The sequence below is a fragment of the Halichoerus grypus genome, chromosome 9, assembly GCF_964656455.1.
Source record: "Halichoerus grypus chromosome 9, mHalGry1.hap1.1, whole genome shotgun sequence".
In the NCBI taxonomy this organism is placed as follows: domain Eukaryota; kingdom Metazoa; phylum Chordata; class Mammalia; order Carnivora; family Phocidae; genus Halichoerus; species Halichoerus grypus.
The window spans coordinates 73,729,747-73,750,155 of record NC_135720.1 but is presented as its reverse complement, the minus strand read 5'-3'; the positions used below and the strand labels follow the sequence as shown (position 1 = coordinate 73,750,155).

Below are 20,409 nucleotides of genomic sequence, written 5' to 3'. Positions count from 1 at the left end.
ACCCCAAATCATAAGGGCAAAATCTTTTGAAATGATGGGAAAATAGAAAGTCTTGGCCAAGAAATTAAAGCTGTGAAGAACCAAATGGAAATTTTAGAACTGAAAAATACAGTAACTAAAATAATAAATTCCTAGGATGAGCTCAAGAACAGAATGGAGATGTAAGAGCAAAGAGTCACTGAACTTGAAGATGGATCAACCAATCTTAAAAACAAAGAAAAAAACAGGAAAAAAAAAAGTCAGAGCCCAGGGACCTGTGGGACAATACCAAAAAGCCTAACATTTGTATCAACACAATGCCAAAAGGTGAGGAGAAAGAAAAAATATTTGGAGAAATAATGGCTAAACACTTAACAATTTTGGCACAAGATGTAAACTTACAAATTCAAGAAGCTCAGCAAACCCCAAGAAGATAATCTAAAAAAAATCTAAATCCAGAAAAATGATTTCAAAATGCTAAAAACGAGAAACAAAGAAAACATCTTTAAAGGAGCCAGAAAAAAATGACCCACTGCATGCATACAATTCGAATGACTGCAGATTTCTCATCAGAAACAAGGGAGGCCAGAAGAAAGAGGAATGGTATTTTTTTAAAAGATATTTTATTTATTCATTTGAGAGAGAGAGAGAGAGAGTGAGTGAGAGCAGGAGCAGGGGTTAGGGTCAGAGGGAGAAGGAGAAGCAGACTCCCCAGTGAGCAGGGAGCCCAATGCAGGATATGATCCCAGGACCCTAGGACCATGACCTGAGCTAAAGGCAGACGTTTAACCAACTAAGCCACCAGGTGCCCTGAGAAATGGCATTTTTAAAGTGTTGAAGGTAAACAACTGTCAACCCCAAATTCTACAACTGGTGAAAATACCCTTTGGAAATCAAAGTGAAATAAAGACATTCTCAGATGAAGGAAAACGAAGACAACTGGTCTTCAGCAAACCTGCTCTAAAAGAAATGCTAAAGGCAATTTTTTTAAAAGAATTTTAAAATTTATTTATTTTAGAGAGAGAGAGACAACATATGTGTGAACAGGGGGAGAAGCAGAAGGGGAGGAAGAAGCAGACTCTGTGCTGAACAGAGTCAGGCACTTAATAGACTGAGCCACCCAGGTGTCCCGCTAAAGGCAATTCTTTAGATGGAAAGGAAATGATACCTGAGGAAAACCTGAAATGGCAAATATCTGGGTAACTGTAACAGGTTATCCTTTCCCTCTTAAATTCTTTAAAATATGTATGACAGTTAAAATAAAAAATAATAGGACGCCTGGGTGGCTCAGTCGTTAAGTGTCTGCCTTCAGCTCAGGTCATGATCCCAGAGTCCTGGGATAGAGCCCCGCATTGGGCTCGCTGCTCCGCAGAGAGCCTGCTTCTCCCTCCCTCTCCCACTCGCCCTGCTTGTGTGCCCTCTTTCGCTGTGTCTCTCTCTGTCAAATAAATAAAATCTTTAAAAAAATAATAATAAAATGAAATAAAATAAAAAATAATAAACATTACCTTAAATTATTACATCAAAAAAATTTTTGTAACAACTCAATAGCAAAACAAACAATCAAGCAGAGGATCTGAATAGACATTTTTCCAAAGAAGATAAAAGATGGACAACAGAGACATGAAAAGAAGCTCAGTATCAGTAATCATCAGGAAAATGCAAATCAAAAGCACAATAAATCACTTCATACCTGTTAGAATGGCTGTTATCAAAAAGACAAGAAATAATAAGTATTAGTGAGGATGTGGAAAAAAGGGAACACTTTTTTTTGCACTGTTGGTGGGAATGGAAATAGGTATATCCACTACGGAAAACAGTATGGAGTTTCCTCAAAAAATTAAAAATAAAACTACCATATGATCTAGCAATTCTACCTCTGAGTTTTTATCTAAAGAAAACAAAAACACTACATGGAAAGGATATATGCACCCACACGTTCATTGAAGCATTATTTGCAACTGCCAAGATATGGAAACAACCTAAATGTCCATGAATGGATGAATGAATAAAGAAAATGTGGCACATATATATGTAATGTAATCTAATTCAGACATAATAAAAAAGAAGGAAATCTCACCATTTGCAACAACATGGATGGATCTTGAAATCATTACGCTAACTGAAATAAAGTCAGAGAAAAACAAACGCTATATATGATCTCACTTATATGTGGAATCTAAAGAGAAAATCTTGCCATTTGCAATGACATGGATGGAACTAGAGGGTATTATGCTAAGCGAAATAAGTCAATCAAAGAAAGACAATTATCATATGATCTCATTGATATGTGGAATTTGAGAAACAAGGCAGAGGATCACAGGGGAAGAGAGGGAAAAATGAAACAAGAAGAAACCAGGGAGGGAGACAAACTGTAAGAGACTCTTAATCTCGGGAAACAAACTGAGGGTTGCTGGAGTGGAGGGGGGTGGGAGGGATGGGGTGGCAGGGTGATGGACACTGGGGAGGGTATGTGCTGTGGTGAGCGCTGTGAATTGTGTAAGACTGACGAACCACAGACCTCTACCCTTGAAACAAATAATACATTATATATTAATAATAATAATAATAATAATAATAATAATAAAAGTACTCAAAAAAAAAAAACAAGCTCATGAATACAGAGAAAAGACTGCTGGCTGGCAGAGGTGGGAAGTAGGTGGGTGGAGGAAATGGGTAAATGTATTCAAAAAGTACAAACTTCCTGTTATAAAATAAATAAGCCATGGGGATGAATGTACAGCATGGTGACTATAGTTAATAATACTGTATTGCATATTTCAAAGTTATAACAGAGTAAGTCTTAAAAGTTCTTATCACAAGAAAAACATTTTTCATAACTATATACAGTGACAGATGCTAGCTAGACTTATTGTGATCATTTGCCAATATATACAAATATCAACCCATTATGTTGTATACCTGAAGCTAATTTAATGTTATACGTCAGTTATATATCAATTTAAAAAATTCTATGTAACGTATGGAGATATAAGCGGATGTAATATACCAACTATAACATAATCAGAGGAAAGTAATAAGACATGATAATAAAGTTTCTACATTCCAACTGAACTGGTAAAATGGTCATTTTAAGTAGACCGAAAACTTATGTGTAGCATAATTCTTAGAGCAAGTCCCAAAAAAGGACCATAAAAAGAGATACTGTCAAAAACTCAAAGATAAATTAAAATGGAATAAATATTCAAACAATATAAAAGAAGACAGGAAAGGAGAAATAAAGAAATGAAACACAGAGGAAACAGACACCTAATAATAAAATAGTGAACAGAAATCCAGACACACCAATAATCACATTAAGTGTAAATGGTCTAAAGACAGGAGTTAAAAGAGATATTATCAGAAATTGGCAACAGCTACAAGCCAAATTGATTAGATCATTACTATCTCTCACCTACATGTTCCTATAAAGATTAGGAAATATCAACCTTAACCTCTGACTCTCTATGTCACTATTTTCAGCTCTTCCTTTTGACTTACATCATTGGATCTTTCAAACCAGTAATATCTCTATATTATTTATTAAGCTTTGATTCTCAAAGGTTAGTTATAATACTGTTTTCCATTTTCCCACTTGCTTAAGTGAATTTTCTCATTATTTGGTAAAACAAATTTCCTGAGAAATTTGAGGAAGGAATTCCTATATGGAAACAGTTTTTGTCCCTTTGATATTATATGTCCTGCACTGAGAGCAATATGTTAAAGCCTGCTAGTATTAATGTTTATTTCTCTTTGCATGTTCTGTAGCAGGGTCTTTTTTTATGAAGGTAGCTGCTGTGTTATTTGGTGCACAGATATTCGTTACTTTTTAACTTCATTCAAAATTGTACTTTTCAGCATTATAGAGAGTATTTTGTCTCACTTAATGCTTTTTGATATGGATTCTACATTGTCTGATGTCAGGTGTAACCCTGTTTGCATTTCCCATGTCTTTATTTTTAGTCTTTTTACAGCATTTTGTTTCCAATATATCTCTTACCTATAGCATCATTTGCTTATGCTTTGTGGAATGATCTGAAAATAATTTTATTTTACAGGTGAGTTATTCTCATTTATATTTACTGATATACTGATGAGGGACAGAAGCAGAAAATGTTCACTTTAAGCCCAGAAGGCTGATCTATAATATCCATAGCTCCAATAAGGATCAAATACATGCTGGTGGCTAAGTTCTTTTTTTTTTTTTTTTTTTAAGATTTACTTATTTATTTGAGAGAGAGAGAGAGCACACACGCGCGCATGCATGCCCGGGGGGGCGGGGAGAGGATATGGAGAGGGAGAATCTCAAGCGGACTCCCTGCAGTGTGGAGCCTGATGCAGGGCTCAATCCCACAATCCCAAGATATGACCTGAGCCGAAATCAGGAGTCAGATGCTTAACTGACTGAGCCCCTGATTCAATCAGGAGTCAGACGCTTAACAGACTGAGCCACCCAGGCACCCCTGGTTGCTACATTCTTAAAGAGTCTCATGACTGCCTGGATATCTCACCAATAGTTAATATCAAACTGAATGATAAACACCAGAGAAATCTTGTGAAAGTAGTTTTATGAGCAGAAATTCAAAGAAGACATTTATGATTTAATACTTCTTGCACATCTCCTGTCCAAGTACCAAGCATATAACCACCAGCTTCATACAGCAAAAGTGCAGCTCTTTTGCTCATGGGTCCTATTGCCGTGCTACTCAAATAAGTTTACCAAATAGCACCATAAAACGTCTCAAGAATTCTTTCTTGACTGTTGGGTTTGACAACCCCACAACAATATGACCAATATATTTGCTCTCAATTCTGTCACCATTATGTTATAGTTACGATATGTAAAAATTAAGTATAGGATTTTGAATAAGTAAAATTTTAAAAGCTTACAAAAATGCTAATTAACCAAGTTTTAGTTTTTCCTGGCTCTGAGCAACCAAGTAAGCACTTACTGTTTTGCTAACTAACCAAGATCTGCCACTATTAGTAACAATAATGTTCTCATCATTTCAAGATTATTGGTTTAAAAGATTACCTCAATTTGGACATGTAGATAGAAAAACAGAAGGAGGCTGGGCCAGTACCGCCAAGGCAAACTAGAGGCTCATATGTGCACCACTAAGACACGGAAAAGAAAGTTACTCTCTAATCACTTCCTAGGTATGTGAATGCACTACTTAAAGAAGTTATAGAGCGTAATTTTTTTTAACTATGGGTTGTGATTCACATTTTTTTAAAAGATTTTATTTTATTTATTTATTTGAGAGGGAGAGTGCATAACTGGGGTAAGGGGCAGAAGGAGAGAATCTCAAGCAGACTCTCTGCTGAGCACGGAGCCAGATATGGGGCTCGATCTCACGACCCATAAGATCATCACCTGAGCGGAAACCAAGAGCTGGACGCTCAACCAACTGAGCCACCCAGACACCCCTTACATTTTTAAAAAAATTGAAATAGAATAGGTACTACTAGGGTGCACTAAACGCAGCAAAGTATTGTATTATGATATTTTGTTTCTACTATATGTGTATTAGTTTGCTAAGGCTGCCATAACAAAGTACCAGACTAAGTGACTAAAACAACAGAAATTTATTTTCTCATAGTTCTGGACGCTGGAACTCCAGGATCAAGATGTTGGTAGGGTTGCTTACATTCTGAGGCTTTTCTCATTGACTTTTCTCTTTGTGTTCACGCCGTCTTTCCTTTTCTTGTAAGGCCATCAGCCACATTGAATTAAGGTCCACCCTAAAGACCTGGTTTTAACTTATTACCTCTTTAAAGATCTTAGCTCCAAATATGGTTACACTGTGAGATACTAGGGATAAGTACTTCAATACATGACTCTTGGGAGGGCACAATTCAGCCCATAACATTACATTTATACATGTATTATGTATGTGTGCAATCAAAAAAGTTTTAAAATACCTTTTTAGAGGACTCTGAATAGACAATTCAAATGTATTAAATATATTCTAAACTTAAAGGGCCTAGCTGTAATTTTACAATGGAGTCTTAGAACTTCAGTCTCCAGATTTCCAAGTCTTCGCGAGGCAGTTCAGAATTTAACTACCCCAGGGATACTCATAATGCAATTATGAAAATTTGTATGAACATGTAAGTACTTTTGCTGATATTCTTACTCAACATTACCTGATTTAAAAAAATAATCCTAGTGTTTTAGGTGTAGGGTTTATTAGTATAAAGCTCTAATAGTTATATTTCCATGTTTTTAGAGACTATTATTCATTATTATATTGACTTCCCAAGCTACCAGATTAAACTATAGAAACTTAAAGCCATATTGTCTTTCCCCTCTCTTAAAACTCAAAAGCCTCAAATATCTAACAGTTTAATCAATGGCTAACCTAGATATATTTTTAAGGCCTGAGGGAAAATATTGATGTTTCAAATTCTCTAAATTCACTTAAGGCAACAATAATCCTTTGTTTAAAATGTACTACTTTAAATCTTTAAAAAAAAAAAAAAAAAGGGACGCCAAGTGGCTCAGTCAGTTAGGCATCTGCCTTCAGCTCAGGTCATGATCCCAAGGTCCTGGGATCGAGTCCCTCATCGAGCTCCTTGCTCAGTGGGGAGCCTGCTTCTCCCTCTGCCTGCTGCTCCCCCTACTTGTGCTCGCTCTCTCTCTCTGTCTGACAAATAAGTAAATAAAATCTTTAAAAAAAATAAATAAAATAAAATGTACTACTTTATATACAGTAAGCTAAAAACAGGTAAAAATTAACATATAAGCCATAAAATATTTTAAATATCATTTTAAGAATACAAACATCCACATTTTACATTTAGGCCCCACGTCCATGTCTAAGAAAATTTCCTAATCATTTAGGTTGGAAACATTTTCAAATTTGTCCTACTTAATTGTAACATATCTTATGATTTATTCTGGATCTATATACTATCAAAGTTGGTTGAGTTTGTTCAATAACATAAAATAATGAAGTAACAAATAGGCCAAATCAGGGCAATCTTGAGCCTCTCACAATATTTGGTGATGTCAATTTTGAAAACTATTGGAAAACAGTCCAAATATTTGTTTTGTCAGAGTAACTGATTTTTTCCAAAGTCAAACAGAATCAAGTAAAGGCTGGTTTCACACCACTGGAACTTTTAAATTTCCTGTCTCTGCAATTCACTCCCTCTTTTCCCAATAATTTTAACCAGCAAAGCATACCTCTACCTTTCTCTAACAAGCCAAGTTCTTTCATACTTCCAAGCCTTTACATACTTTGACAGAGTACTGAGAAGCAAAAAGCTTTCCTTTTTCTATTTCTTCACAAATACATTCTTTATACCTGGCATTCTGTGAAAGTGTATGAAAGATTGCAAAGGTCATGTGACATCAGTCAAGCTCAATTATATGAATCTGAGGGTAAAATATAAATCTTTCTCTCCCAGAGAGAAGATATATTTTTGTTTTTTTACTATAAAATAAAGAGGGAACACAATCATGTCATCAAAAATTCAAGAGAAGGGGGTTAGTACACTAAAAAAAAAAATGTACTTTATAATTGCTCCAGCTATGAGCTCAGACTTTCTATACAAAAGTACTATATTAATAATGATAGTACTAAAAGACCTCCTGTTTTTAGAATATATAATTTAGCAACAATTAATATTCACTATCTCAAATAATCTTTTCAATATCTGAGTGAAGAAGCAAGGTAGAAATCATATTACAACAGAAGTGTAAGTATACTCACAACAAGAATCTTCTTCATTGCTATATTCTTTGAACCAGAATATTACCTAGCATATAGTAGGTTCTGAACAAACAAATATTTTCTAAATAATAAATGAAGTTATCACTTAACTTTGTAAGGACAGTAACTGAAGCTAGTTAAGAAAAGTTCACTCAAAATCTCACAACTCAAAATCTCACAACTTGGGACTTAGGCTTTCCTCTAGATAAAATGTCTTAGAATGTTCATTCCATTACACTGAATTTCTCGTACTTGCCCAAAAGTTAGAAGGAAATTAGAACACAAAAATGAAAAATCTCAGACTTTCTTCAGGATTTCCTATACTCCACATCACCAGTCTCAAAAGTTCTCAAATCAAACTCATCTTTCTACTCATTCGAGCACATTATTTTCATTTTGTGCTACCCTACGCTACGGCTGCTGTTGGAAGCACTGCGAGGTAACAGGTATGGAGGCGTCTATGTACATCCGCATCACAATGGCATTCCTATCAGTGGGATTCCATTAAAGAACACATCAGTTTCCCATATTGCTGAGGCAACTCCAGAGATTGTGGTAGGTAAAAATTCCTGGATGATTAACTCTGGCAGAGTTTACACTGAAGAAAAAGAGGAGGTTTAAGGTATCTTTTCTTCATAGTCATGACTCTCCTTTCCCTACAACACCTCCAACTAGGTCTTGACATACCAAGACACAATCATCTACAAATGCACTTGACTGGAAGCTCATTTTTTTTAGATTTAAAAGTTAATAATGTTAGCCAAAACGGACTTTAAAACTGGATTAAAATGCCTAAAACATTAAAGAATGGTATCTTTTGGAGACTTACTTGTAGGTCATGTTATTATTTAATCTTAAAGACATGGAAACAACGTAATCACAATTATGATAGAACTATCGATTAGTATTTTCTACCACTGTTAGAGAAACAAACTAATACATTTAGAAATAAAAAATAAGAGATTTTTATTGTGTGTAGAATTTTAATTCTGAAGAGTGCTTTACAAAACATTATTAGTCACATGAAAATTCCTGAGGAAAAAACTGAAATACAACTCATCTAAATCAGAAGGTATCCTTGAAAATCATAAACATTAAACATTAAATTAGATAAGCACATATAACACAAAGAAAAATACCTCAAAGATAGTTTGGGCTATGTACAGAAAGATACTGAATCTCAGAAGTGTAAGGTACTTTCCCAAATACTATGATGAAATCCTACCTGGAATTATGTAATTTGAGTATAAGCAAATAGCAAGAATCATATTACCAATGAAGAAAACCTTATTTCCCTTCGGTTTTTATAATTTTTTATTTTTTTAATTTGGATCACATCTACTGTTAACCTTGATTTTACCAAGACTAATCACCTCCTTAATGTTACCTAGCAAGTAATTAAAATTTCACGGATGGTCAGGTTTAAACTGAATTCCAACTATTCTCCTGTATCCAATATACATTGTATAAATGTATAGAGAGTCAACTGAGCTTTAGATTTCAATGTGATTTACTTCCAAGAAATTACATTAAACAGGATGTCTTAATGTTCAATCTACCACTCTAAACGCTTCTTGCTTTAAAAGCTGAGTACTGTTTAAAAGACAAAAGAAATAAAAACATGGTTCATTCATTCATTAAATAAACATTTATTTAAAGCCCAATGAGCAAAATTCTGTACTAAGTATGATTCCTGACCTATGACAATCAAAATAAGAAAAAAATAAAATGCAGTAAATACAAAATGACATGATACTACTGAATACATATAAACAGAGGTGTCAAGTAATAATAATAAGACTGAAATAATTAGGAAAGTCTTCCCTAGAGAGATCATTATTAAATCAAGTAATGCCATTTTAACTATAGGAAATTACACAGAGACAAAAAGGAAAGCATTAAGTAAGAGATTCTGCAAATATATTTCAAGTGGAAGACTAAATTGGGGAACTAATGAGATCAATTTGGATAAGATAGTAAACCTGACAAGACTGATTTTACATTCAGCATAATAAGAACTATTATAAATACTTGGATGACAGAAGAGTAACATGAAGAAAACACTAATTGATGAAGATATGTTTCTCCTATCTACATGTAGGACAGACTATAATACTGAAAATAAAACCAGCAAAATTGTTGCAGTTACCAAAAAGGTGAGGTGATGAAGGTCTGTGTTAATTTGGCTGAAGAAGGCTTCACGTACCCAGATGACAGGCTGGGGTTTTAGAGGGCATGATGTACTAGCGAAAGCTATCATAAAAATCAATAAAAATTCCTGGGTTATCAGAAAACTTTAAAGCCAAGAGATCTTCAGTGCAGGGCAGATCAAGAATGTCCCACAGCCATAGTTTCAAAGGTACATGTAAAGCAATTCTGTGACTTCTATAAGGCACCACACAACTATCTTAGAACTGAGTAAGAAAAGTAAAGCTTATTCCATTAATCACCCCGGAGCTGGTGAACTAGATTTCAAATCCAATTTGACTCTATGCAGACAATAAAGTTCAATTATAAACTCAAAAATGTGCTCTTAACATATTATGCTGCACCTTTCAACTTGGTGGAAGATCTCCGTGATATTATTGTTAAATAGGAGTTAATCCTTACTGGTGCACAGGAGCCAAAAAAGATTTTAAGAACATGTATTCTTGATGCATACAGTAAAGGCATAATGACTCTTGCTCAGTGACTACCTATTCCATCTACCCACTCGAAACACTCATACTTGCCCATGACTTTGGGAAATCCAAACAGGTTATACCACTCATGCAGTCCTTCTTAAGTGACAACCCATTATTTGGTCATAAATTACAGGAAGCAGATACACATGAAAGTCACAAATTGTTCTGTCACACCAGATTTTACCTTTGTTCTACTGAAAATAGCCCCCAACCTGCAGAATAATAAAAAGAAAAAATCAAACTAGCAATTAAATTCATTTTGAAAAAAAATAAGTAGGAACTATTTAAAATTTCATAATGTCTTATGACCACAAATACTACATAACCATGTATTTGTAGAAGTTACCTGTCACCACGAAATCAAAAAGAACTCACACTAGCTACAATTTATTAAAGAAATCACAAGTCTTCAAGCCATTCATAATGATCAACAAATCACCGGCAACATGACCAGAAGGTAAGAGCTGAGGTCCAGTTCCTAATGAAGAGTATCTACTAAAGAGACGACCAAAATGACTAAACAGATCTCTGGGCTTACTGATGGCATTTCCCATATCTTAAATAAGGATAGGTCAAAAGCACAGTTACACAAAAAGAACTATCTAGAAACAAACGTGGTTATAGAGTGTGACTGCTTAGTATCTACATAAGCAAAATTATAAATTAGGTATATTTCATTTGAGAGAAATATTAGGTGTTTACAGTGAAGAAAAATGAAACGTTTCCAGGATCTGAAAAAGGTTGTCTAACTACACTGAATTCTTGTTTTAATAAAAGGTCTTAAAAAAAAAAAAGTTTTAATTTCCAGAAGGCCAGATTCAAAAAAAAGGAATGGCTTTACCCACAGTCCCATGTCTAGGACAAGGATTTTGTACCAGGCCATGCAAAATGTCCAAGGCAGAAGTCACCCACCAGGCATTCCCAGCCTCTTAATCGTGTCGCTCCAGAAACCAAGAGGCCTCGACTTCGAGCTTGTTAATGTGACCTGAGGCTTTCCTGCTCAGGATTGACCAGTAGGGCCACTTCTCTCCAGAGCAGCCTCCAATAATTGCCACACTGAGTGGAACCAGTAAGTGGGTGGCACAGACAAAGCTGAGCTGGCAGCCTACCTGCTCTCTTCACAGAAACAGTCAACTCACGCACTTAGCCTGATGCTACTTTCTTTGGCTTGGCTCTTGAGAAGCCAAAAAGTACTGTAAACAAGTTACACCTTCCCTCCCAAAACGGGATGCCGAGGTGGACCAGCACCGAGCGCCCATCACACTGCCGGGGCACAGAGCCTACTGGGCGGCCCCTCCATTCTGCTCGCACCGAGGGCCGCGCGTCCCGGGAGAGCCGGCAGAGGGGCGAGGCCGAGTCCGGGACCCTCCCGAGGGCCTGCGTCGGACCGAAAGCGGCCGCTGGGCCGCCAGGTGGGCCGGCGGACTCACCTTGTTGAGGTGGGGGTTCCGCGTCACGGCGTAGCCGCGCTGGTGGGTGTGGCGGCGGCGGGGGGCTGCGGGCTCCATGGCCGGTGCGCGGGTGGGCTGCGGGGTCGGGCCGGAGCGTGCGCCGAGCGGGGCCGGCGGCGGATGCTGTGGCGGCGCCCGCGCTGACTGCGGCGGCGGCGGCGGCCGCGCTGGGAAAGAGCCGGCGGTCGGGGGCGGGCGTGGGTGGCGAGAGGGGGTGGACGCGGCGGGAGGAGCCCGCGAGAAGCCGGTGTCCCCAGCCGGGCAGCCTGCGAGAATCGCTGAGTCATGGCAGGAGATCAGCCGAGCCGGCGAGTGAGGAGGAGGAGGAAGAGCGAGGCTCCGGCGGCGCCGCGGGAGCCCGGGGAGGGAGGGTGGGGGAGGCGGCCGCGGGAGTCGCTCCCTTCCATGCACAGGGCTTCTGATCACAACTGTCCTCGCCCGTCCCTGCGTGGGGCGTGCCTCCGTTGTTCAGGGAATGCTCTTACCCCCGAGACCCACGCGGCCAGCAAGGCCAGGTTTCCCCGCCAGCCCCGGGGGCCTTGCGGGTACCGTCGCCCCTGGCCGAGGTGGGCCCTTAGCGGGAGCCCCTGCGAAGCTGGGAAGGTGCAAAATGGAGAGGTGCAGGCGGACACAGCGGCTGCGGGACCGCTCATGGGAGCACTCACGAGGTGGACGCAGGGGCTGTTTGCAGAAGACCCCGACTGACTGAGACTCAGATCTCTCTGTCCCTTCCTACTAGGGGCTTCGAAGTGCTCTATCCACCGTCCCGAGGCCGGCCACGCCCAGGGCCAGACAGACTCAACCTTGACCCAGAAAGCAGAGGCCGGAATAGAACTGGGAGAAAGGAGAGAGGGGGGCCAGAACACTGAGGGTCTCCAGATAATCAGTGGGAATTTTATTTTAATTTAATTAAAGTAAAAGTCAGGGTGTGTTACGCTGCAGATATGTTAGGGCCCACTGAACAGTCACATTTATCTCGCATATAATTTTGGTGAGAGTTCAGAAACCAGGATGTTGATGAACCTCTTTGAATATTAATGGGTAATTCAAACTTAAAGGGCTTCAGTTTCTTCTTTGGTCAAAGGAGAGAGTCAGAATAAATGATCTTCCAGCACTGGAATTCTGTTATTATTGATATTTATACTTGAAGTTACAAGGAATGGAGGAGGAGTCAGAACAAAGCCAAAAGGAGTGTGTGACACGCAAAAACCACTAAAGCTTTCTGTGCCCCAGTTTCTTTTCCAGGTAAGTAGGATCACTAGTTTCTGCCCTGCTCATTTCTACCTCATGGTGGTACAAAAGATAGTATTAGGGATTGATTAGGGGTTCATTTTATATATCCATAAACTAGACACACATCTAATGTTTTATGAAACTTTATCAGAAAGATTGCTACAATTGTATTTTTGGGCCACACTTATATCCAGAAGCTTCTTGGGCCTATTCTTTGAATTCCTTAGAATCATTTGTTTCAAGGGAGAACATTTTATTAACGGGGAACATTTTATTGGCATCAGAGTTCTTTAAAACCATTCCTTGCATTTAAGTAACACTTTCACCATGAATGCTACAATCCATAAATAGTTAACCCTACCTGGGATACCTGAGAAGGTATGCTTTACAAAACTCACTCCGGGGAGTTAACTGAGGCATGTTACAATTAGAGTCCTTTATCAGAAACAGAAACAGTTTAATTACAGGCCTAGGAAGCAAACATACGATGCTGAAGAAACAAAAATGTCAGTACGCCAGAACCTTATTATAATGCCCCTCGTATAGAAGTTTAGCTATGTTACCTGTCTATTCCTGTTTCTGTGATGTATGATGTACAGATCGGAAAACTGACATAAATATAGGGAGAAGACCAAAAAATATGTGGGCTCTTCCCCCACACCATAACTACAAAGGAATTACAAGATCCTGGCAGTGCAGGTAAAGAGAAGTAAACATAGGGGACATGTGAATTTATGAAAGGAAGTCCAGTCATCTTGAATGCTAACAGTATGAGGCCTAACTGGGGGATCCACTTTTTATATTCATGTGCAGTTCTAAGAGAACTGGGAAGAAGCTCTTTTTCCATGCAAATGCTAACCAGAACATCAAATCTCAGTCCTTTTTACTTGTTTGTAAGGTTAGGTTTTAATGTACAAACAAAACAAACCCAAAAAATTTCGGACAAGAGAAAAAAACTTGTTTTAATTTTCCTTTTATGAAACTACAGTTGTGCAGTCACTCTTGTCATAATTGGTAATGTTAAGAATGGGTAGGATTCACAAACTAAAGGATTAGAACCTGTAAATTTCTGTTACACAGGTGAGAATACTATCAGTCAAAATAAGTTTTTCTTGCCCAATTTGATGCACAATGAACTCTAGTCATTAAAATAGGATTGTAGTATTCTGATCTAATTTCACTGAGATTAAGTAAAAAAATTCAGGGAATATAGCACATACAGCATTTCAAGTGTTTTACTTTCATGGTAAACTTAAAAGAGCATAAAGTCCCCACAAGGAAGGATTAGTCTACATCATTGGTGTATATTTGCAAAACATTTCAACACTACAAACACTAAGTTTCAAGATGGAGCATTGGAGATGTTTTACTTTCATGAGAAAAAAGATAATCTGATAGAAAGATGTAGCTATATATTAGGTAAATGATCCTTATTTCTTCATACAGAAAGCATGTTACTGCTATGTAAAATAAGTGATTTTTAAGTTGAAAACCTCAAGATGCTTAGTTCTTGATGTGTTTCTGCATGAAGGGAGGACCTTTGACCTTTTGGGGTTTTAATTTGAGAATTCCAGTGTTCAGTGTATTAGAGAGGAGAAAGTCCACCAGGGGAGCTAACCCAAAAAGTGGAGAATTTAGTGTAGGCAGCTGCATCCTTGGGATGGCCAGCCCCAGGGTAATTGCCAACCAAGGAAAGAGTTGACTTTTTGCCTGCATTCTGCAGTGAGGATACGACTAGAATGAGTGCTGGTGTGTGTGGGGGGGCGGGGGAGCTAAACTCCATCTCTACCCATCTTAGGTTTTCACGTGGCACTCTTTAACAAGAGGACATTAACAAGAAGTTTATTAATGCTTGCAGTGCACATCATACCCAAGAAACAGAAAACAAAGTAACTCAAAGCAGCTTAAAACTGTGGTCTATGTGACATCTTCAGCAAAGAACAATACATTTGTAGAGAAATGACAGCACAAAGGAAAGCAGTTTTAGGCTTTCCAGGCTGGCAAACTGGAAAGGTAAATATATGGGAAGAAACTAACAGTAAGATTTGTTTCCCAATTCCTCTTCCCAAAAATATTTATTTTGGGGTGACCTATGCTGGTTTCCTTCACTAGGCTTTATAACTGGCTCAAAGGAGTCCCTGATGAACCAAGCTCTAAGTTATTGGTATTTTGAGTATTATGGGTGAAATGGGTGTATGAATCATTTCATTAGAATGTTTTAAAAAGATGTACCCTTATTCTATTCTTCAAGCAAAAGTTTGTGCAAAAGCCCTAGAATGTCTGGAGCTCTACAGAGATGTTTGTTTTTCTTTTTTTCCTGAGGAAAGCAATATTACTCTTTAACAGTTAAAAGCGTTATTCCCATTAGGGATAATGTAACCCCACCTCATTCTTACTATGTATGACAATCATTACATATTTGTATGCATGTACAGACACTGCATGGTGGCTAATTCTGGAATAAATCCACAGACTAAGTCACGGCATGTTTATATCATTTATATCTTAACTGCTCACTTATACCTGAACAAATTTCCATTAAGTATGTTAATTTTCCAATGACATAATTTGGTTGCAATATTTTCTTTTGCTGAAGTCTATTTGAAAAAGAAACCAGCTGTCTCACTTATTTTAATACGAGTATATTCTGGATCATGTTATACAGTACTTGTATAGAAACTCAAAAAGATATATTTCCCATGAGGAGACACTTAGTCTATGTCGTTGGTGTGTATTTACAAAACATTTTAACACTACAAACATTAGCAGTTTCAAGGCGGGGCACCTGAAAAGGTTTATACTCTGCTAAAGTGATGCAGGTATACCTTTTACACAAGACCTGTTAGTGAGGTCGATCATCTGAAAGTTAGAGCTGTGAAAACCAATAAAGAAACTGAGTTGAAAATGGAGTCTGGAGACAACGAAGGGAGAGTTCTCACTTCACTCAGAAGTGCTCCTGGCAGCTTACTTAGCATACCTCGGCAGGAAGATGGAAGATTCTTCTTGTCCAGCAACAACCCAGCCAATGAGAAACCACATGAACTTAGCCAATGAGAAGCCCTACAACCTCAAACTCTCCCTCTTCTCCGATGAACTTTTGTTCAAAGCAATCGCTCCCAACTTCCTTCTTTCCTCTATACAAGGATACTCTTTTTCCTTCCATTTTGGGACTTGCCTATGGTTTGCCATAATTTGCAGTCCCAAATTGCAATTCCTCTGCGATTCCTAAATAAATTCTTTTTTTTTTTTTTTTTTTGGTGGTTAAATAACTGGCTGTTTTGTTTTTAAGGTTGACAAAGTTCATCAATGAACTGCTTGATATCCATCATTTCCCGGTGACGTGAACCGTGCATAGGTTTTTAAGGTTACATTGGTTAGATTTACCGAATGTTTTAGCTTCCAACAGTGAGAGAACCAACCATTGTGGAAACTAAAGTGTGGCACTAAAGTCCATGGCACTAAGGATAGAAATCTCTGTTAGCCTTTGCTAGGCCTGTGTGGAATGAAATCCCACAGGGGAAGTCACTGAGTGCGGTGATACCCGCTAGCTTCTGCTGTGTGGAAGAGCAGTATGTAAAGATAAAGCTCTGTCCTGGAGAAAATCCTCCCCAAATAATAATGGTAAAAGGAATACCATTCTTCACTCCTGCTCTATCAAAGCTTTTACATTTTCCGCTGTCTAATTCCAGGTTCACCCTCCTTTGAATCTGGTGAAAGCCCAATAATGTTAAACCAAGAAAGCAGAGCCAGGTTCACAGTTAATGTAACAGTCATAATGGACACATGTGGGTAAATAGCTTTGATACGTGAACTTCTGATACCTACAAAGTCTCCCGCCCATCCCTGCCCAGTATCTCCATGGCGGGAAGACATACAGACATCAATGGTACCGCCTTGTGAGAAGCAGGAAGTGGTGCCTGTGAGCAGCATCCCCTCTAGAAAGCACAATTCGAATATCATGGAGCCAGACCAGTGGTTTTCAATCTTTATCCCATTTTAGAATCACCTGGAGAGCTTCAGCGAACACTCTGGACTGGGCCAAAGAGTTGTTGGTTTGATTCGTCTGGGTTGTAGCTTTCGCACCAGGACTTTTTGCCCTAAGCTCCCCAGATGATTCTAGTTTGTAGCCAAAGTTGAGAACCACTGGCCTAAAATAATGGTTCTCAACCTTTTGCATAGATCAAAATCAGTTGGAGGGTTTGTTAAAACAGGGCCTCACCCCCAGAATCTTTGATTCAGTAAGTCTGAGGTGAGGTCTATAATTTGCTTTTCTAACAAGTTCCCAGGTGATGCTGATGCTGATGGTCAAGTTACCACATTTGAGGACCACTAGTATAGAGCAATGCTATCTAACAGGAACATGATGTGAACCACAGATATAATTTAAAATTTTGCAGGGAGCCATATTTTTTTTAAAGTGAAAAAAAACAGAGGCACCTGGGTGGTGCAGTCGGTTAAGCGCCCGACTCTTGGTTTCGGCTCAGATCATGATCTTGGGGTCTTGGGATCAAGCCCCGAGTCTGGCTCTATACTCAGTATGGAGTCCGCTTGGGACTCTCTCTCCCTCTCCTTCTGTCCCTACCCCCCTAAAATAAATAAGTCTTTTTTTAAAAAAGGAAAAAGAGGGGTGCCTGGGTGGCTCAGTTGGTTAAGTGTCTGCCTTCAACTCAGGTCATGATTCCAGAGTCCTGGGATCGAGCCCAGAGTCAGGCTCCCTGCTCAGTGGGGAATCTGCTTCTCCCTCTTCCTCTGCCCCTCCCGTCCTCATGCTCTCTCTTTCAAGCTCTCTCTCTCTCAAATAAATAAATAAAATCTTTTAAAAAAAGGTAAAAACAGGTGAAATATATTTTAATAATATATTTTATTTAACCTAATATATCAAAAATATTATGTCAATGTTATCAATATAAAAATTATTAATGAGACGTTTTACTTTTTTTGTACTGTCTTTGAAATCTAGTGTTTTACACTTATAGCACATCCCAATTTGGACACCAGCTTTGTATTAGAAATACTTGTTCTGCCCTTAGATTTTATAAAATTTACAGTTGAAATAGTAGATATAAATACCCAAGTTGTTACAAACATACTTAGAAGCTTCCAATGACTAAATTGAGTATACATTTTATATTTAAAACCAAACAAAATCTATTTTTTCCTATTTGAAAAATACATTAAGACTATTTACTGAAGGTCAGTCATTAATACTATCTACCTGTTTCTACCTGTTTGTACAATTTCCATATTGTTAATACATTGTGCTTCCTAAAATTCATAAGCAAGCCAATGATTTAGAAATCAGGTTGCATTTTACCATAGAAATAATACAACAAATGCTTCCAGGGTATCCTATTAATGCCTCTTTAACACCTAACGGCTGAAATATACAAAGAATCAAAGAGTAATTCCCTGCAGTTTTTTTTTTTTTTAAGACTTCTTTTGAGAGAGAGAGAGAGAGGGAACACCAGTTGGGGGAGGGACAGAGGGACAAGCAGACTCCATGGCAGGCACAGAGTCCCAGGACCTCAAGATCATGACTCAAGCCGAAGTCAGACGCTTCACCAACTGAGCTATCCAGGCACTCCTTCCTGGCAGTTTTTATTTTATTTTTATTTATTTAAAGATTTTATTTATTTATTTGACAGAGAGACAGCGAGAGAGGGAACACAAGCAGGGGGAGTGGGAGAGGGAGAAGCAGGCTTCCCACTGAGCAGGGAGCCCGATGTGGGGCTCGATCCCAGGATCCTGAGATCATGACCTGAGCCGAAGGCAGACGCTTAACCGACTGAGCCACCCAGGCGCCCCATTCCTGGCAGTTTTTAAAATAAAATGTTTCTGAATAAAATATCAGACAAATTCCAATTCAGTATTCCATGAGTAGAATTCTCTTCTATATAGGCCCTCTGAAAATTGATGCGCAATATAAAGATTTAGTTCCAAATGTGAACTATATAACTTGCTTTAGAAGGCAGAATCAACTACAATCACATTTGGTTTTAAATAACAATTGTTTTCATCTCACTACATAGAGGACATTCATACAACCTATGCATTAAGAAAGAAACCACAGGAATATTTCCAAAAGTAAAATATATTTCAGATTTTCTCTACTAAAAAACAAGAACTAATTCTAAACTTAAGTGCTCTGCTCAAAATTTTCCCATGGTACCCCACTCATGCATAGAAGCAAAGTTATTAAATGACCTACAAGACCCCCCATGATCTGCCCCAGTCCCCTGTCTCTATGGCTTTGTTACCTTTATCTTTCCCCTTCTCACTTACTCTGCTCCAATGGACACTGACCCTCCCCCAAAACAGGATAAGCATATTCCTGCCTCAGGGCCTTTGCTCTTGCTATTCCCTCTAACTGGAACACTCTTCACCCAGATCTCTTGATGGCTCCCTCAGTCCCTTCAAGTCTTTACCTAAATGTCGTTTGGGCCTTTGCCAATCATCCCACATAATATAGCAATTACTATCCCTCCTTCTCCAACCTTCCTTACCCTCTATCATTCTTACTTACTTAATTTTTCTCCATGTAACTTTTCACATTTAAATATAAAATGCAATTCACTTATTATTTGTCACCTCACTGCTACCACCATTAACATGTTGACTCTCTGACAGTGATGATTTAATATTTTTTGGTCTTTTCTGCAGAACCCAACACTTTTATGTTCCTAAACTCTACATAAGCAACTTTTCTAACTTATTTCATAATCTATTTATACACACACTTCTTTCACATGGACAATTTTTATTTGACTGTCGCCTTTAAGTTCTCTGCATAAAGGGAACAGATAATTTTCTCTTTGGCAAAAGATTTATCTGGAAATAACTAATAAGTCATCAGAATCGGAGATGGAAACTTCATTGTTGCAATAGCTGGTGTAACAGCCTTTCAAATAGTTCTTGGTCTTCAAATCATTCTTGAAAAATTAATGTTTTCAGGATGCCTAACTGGCTCAGTCAGAGGAATATGTGACTCGATCTCAGGATCTTGAGTTCAAGCCCCATGTTGGGTGTAGAGATTACTTAAACAAATAAAACTTTTTTAAAAATGCATGTTTTCTGTATTCCCATAGAATAACATAATTTTGGTTGAGGCTGTTCTCTCATCAATATTCATTTGGATTGTATGATTGTGTAATGTTTAGCACCCTGTAGAATTATATCTGCTGTCAATAAAGTACCCATTCATGAATAACATGTATTATATTATTTGAAACCTAAAAGTATAACTATTATGATGAAGATCCAGTTCAATGATTTTTGTCATTTGATTTCACTGAATTAAAATTTTACTACTTTCTTAAATCTGTTTTTTTACCAATTAATCTA

The 20,409-nt window shown here is 38.1% G+C and overlaps 1 protein-coding gene and 1 pseudogene across 2 annotated transcripts in view; both read right to left on the bottom strand.

Moving 5' to 3' along the window:
* The window catches only part of ME1 (malic enzyme 1), a 201,590-nt gene extending 189,417 nt beyond the window's left edge, over positions 1-12,173 (bottom strand). Inside the window, exon 1 of one of the 2 annotated variants that reach the window (XM_036101022.2) lies at positions 11,815-12,173. In XM_036101022.2, coding sequence (XP_035956915.1) covers positions 11,815-11,892 — 78 coding nt within the window. In that variant the 5' untranslated portion in view covers positions 11,893-12,173. The remainder of the gene's footprint in view (positions 1-11,814) is intronic. The other variant, XM_036101021.2, reaches the window with a different exon arrangement.
* Positions 12,174-16,352: 4,179 nt separating this feature from the next.
* LOC118541403 (acyl-protein thioesterase 1 pseudogene) lies at positions 16,353-16,998 on the bottom strand (annotated as a pseudogene).
* Between the last annotated feature and the right edge of the window lie 3,411 nt (positions 16,999-20,409).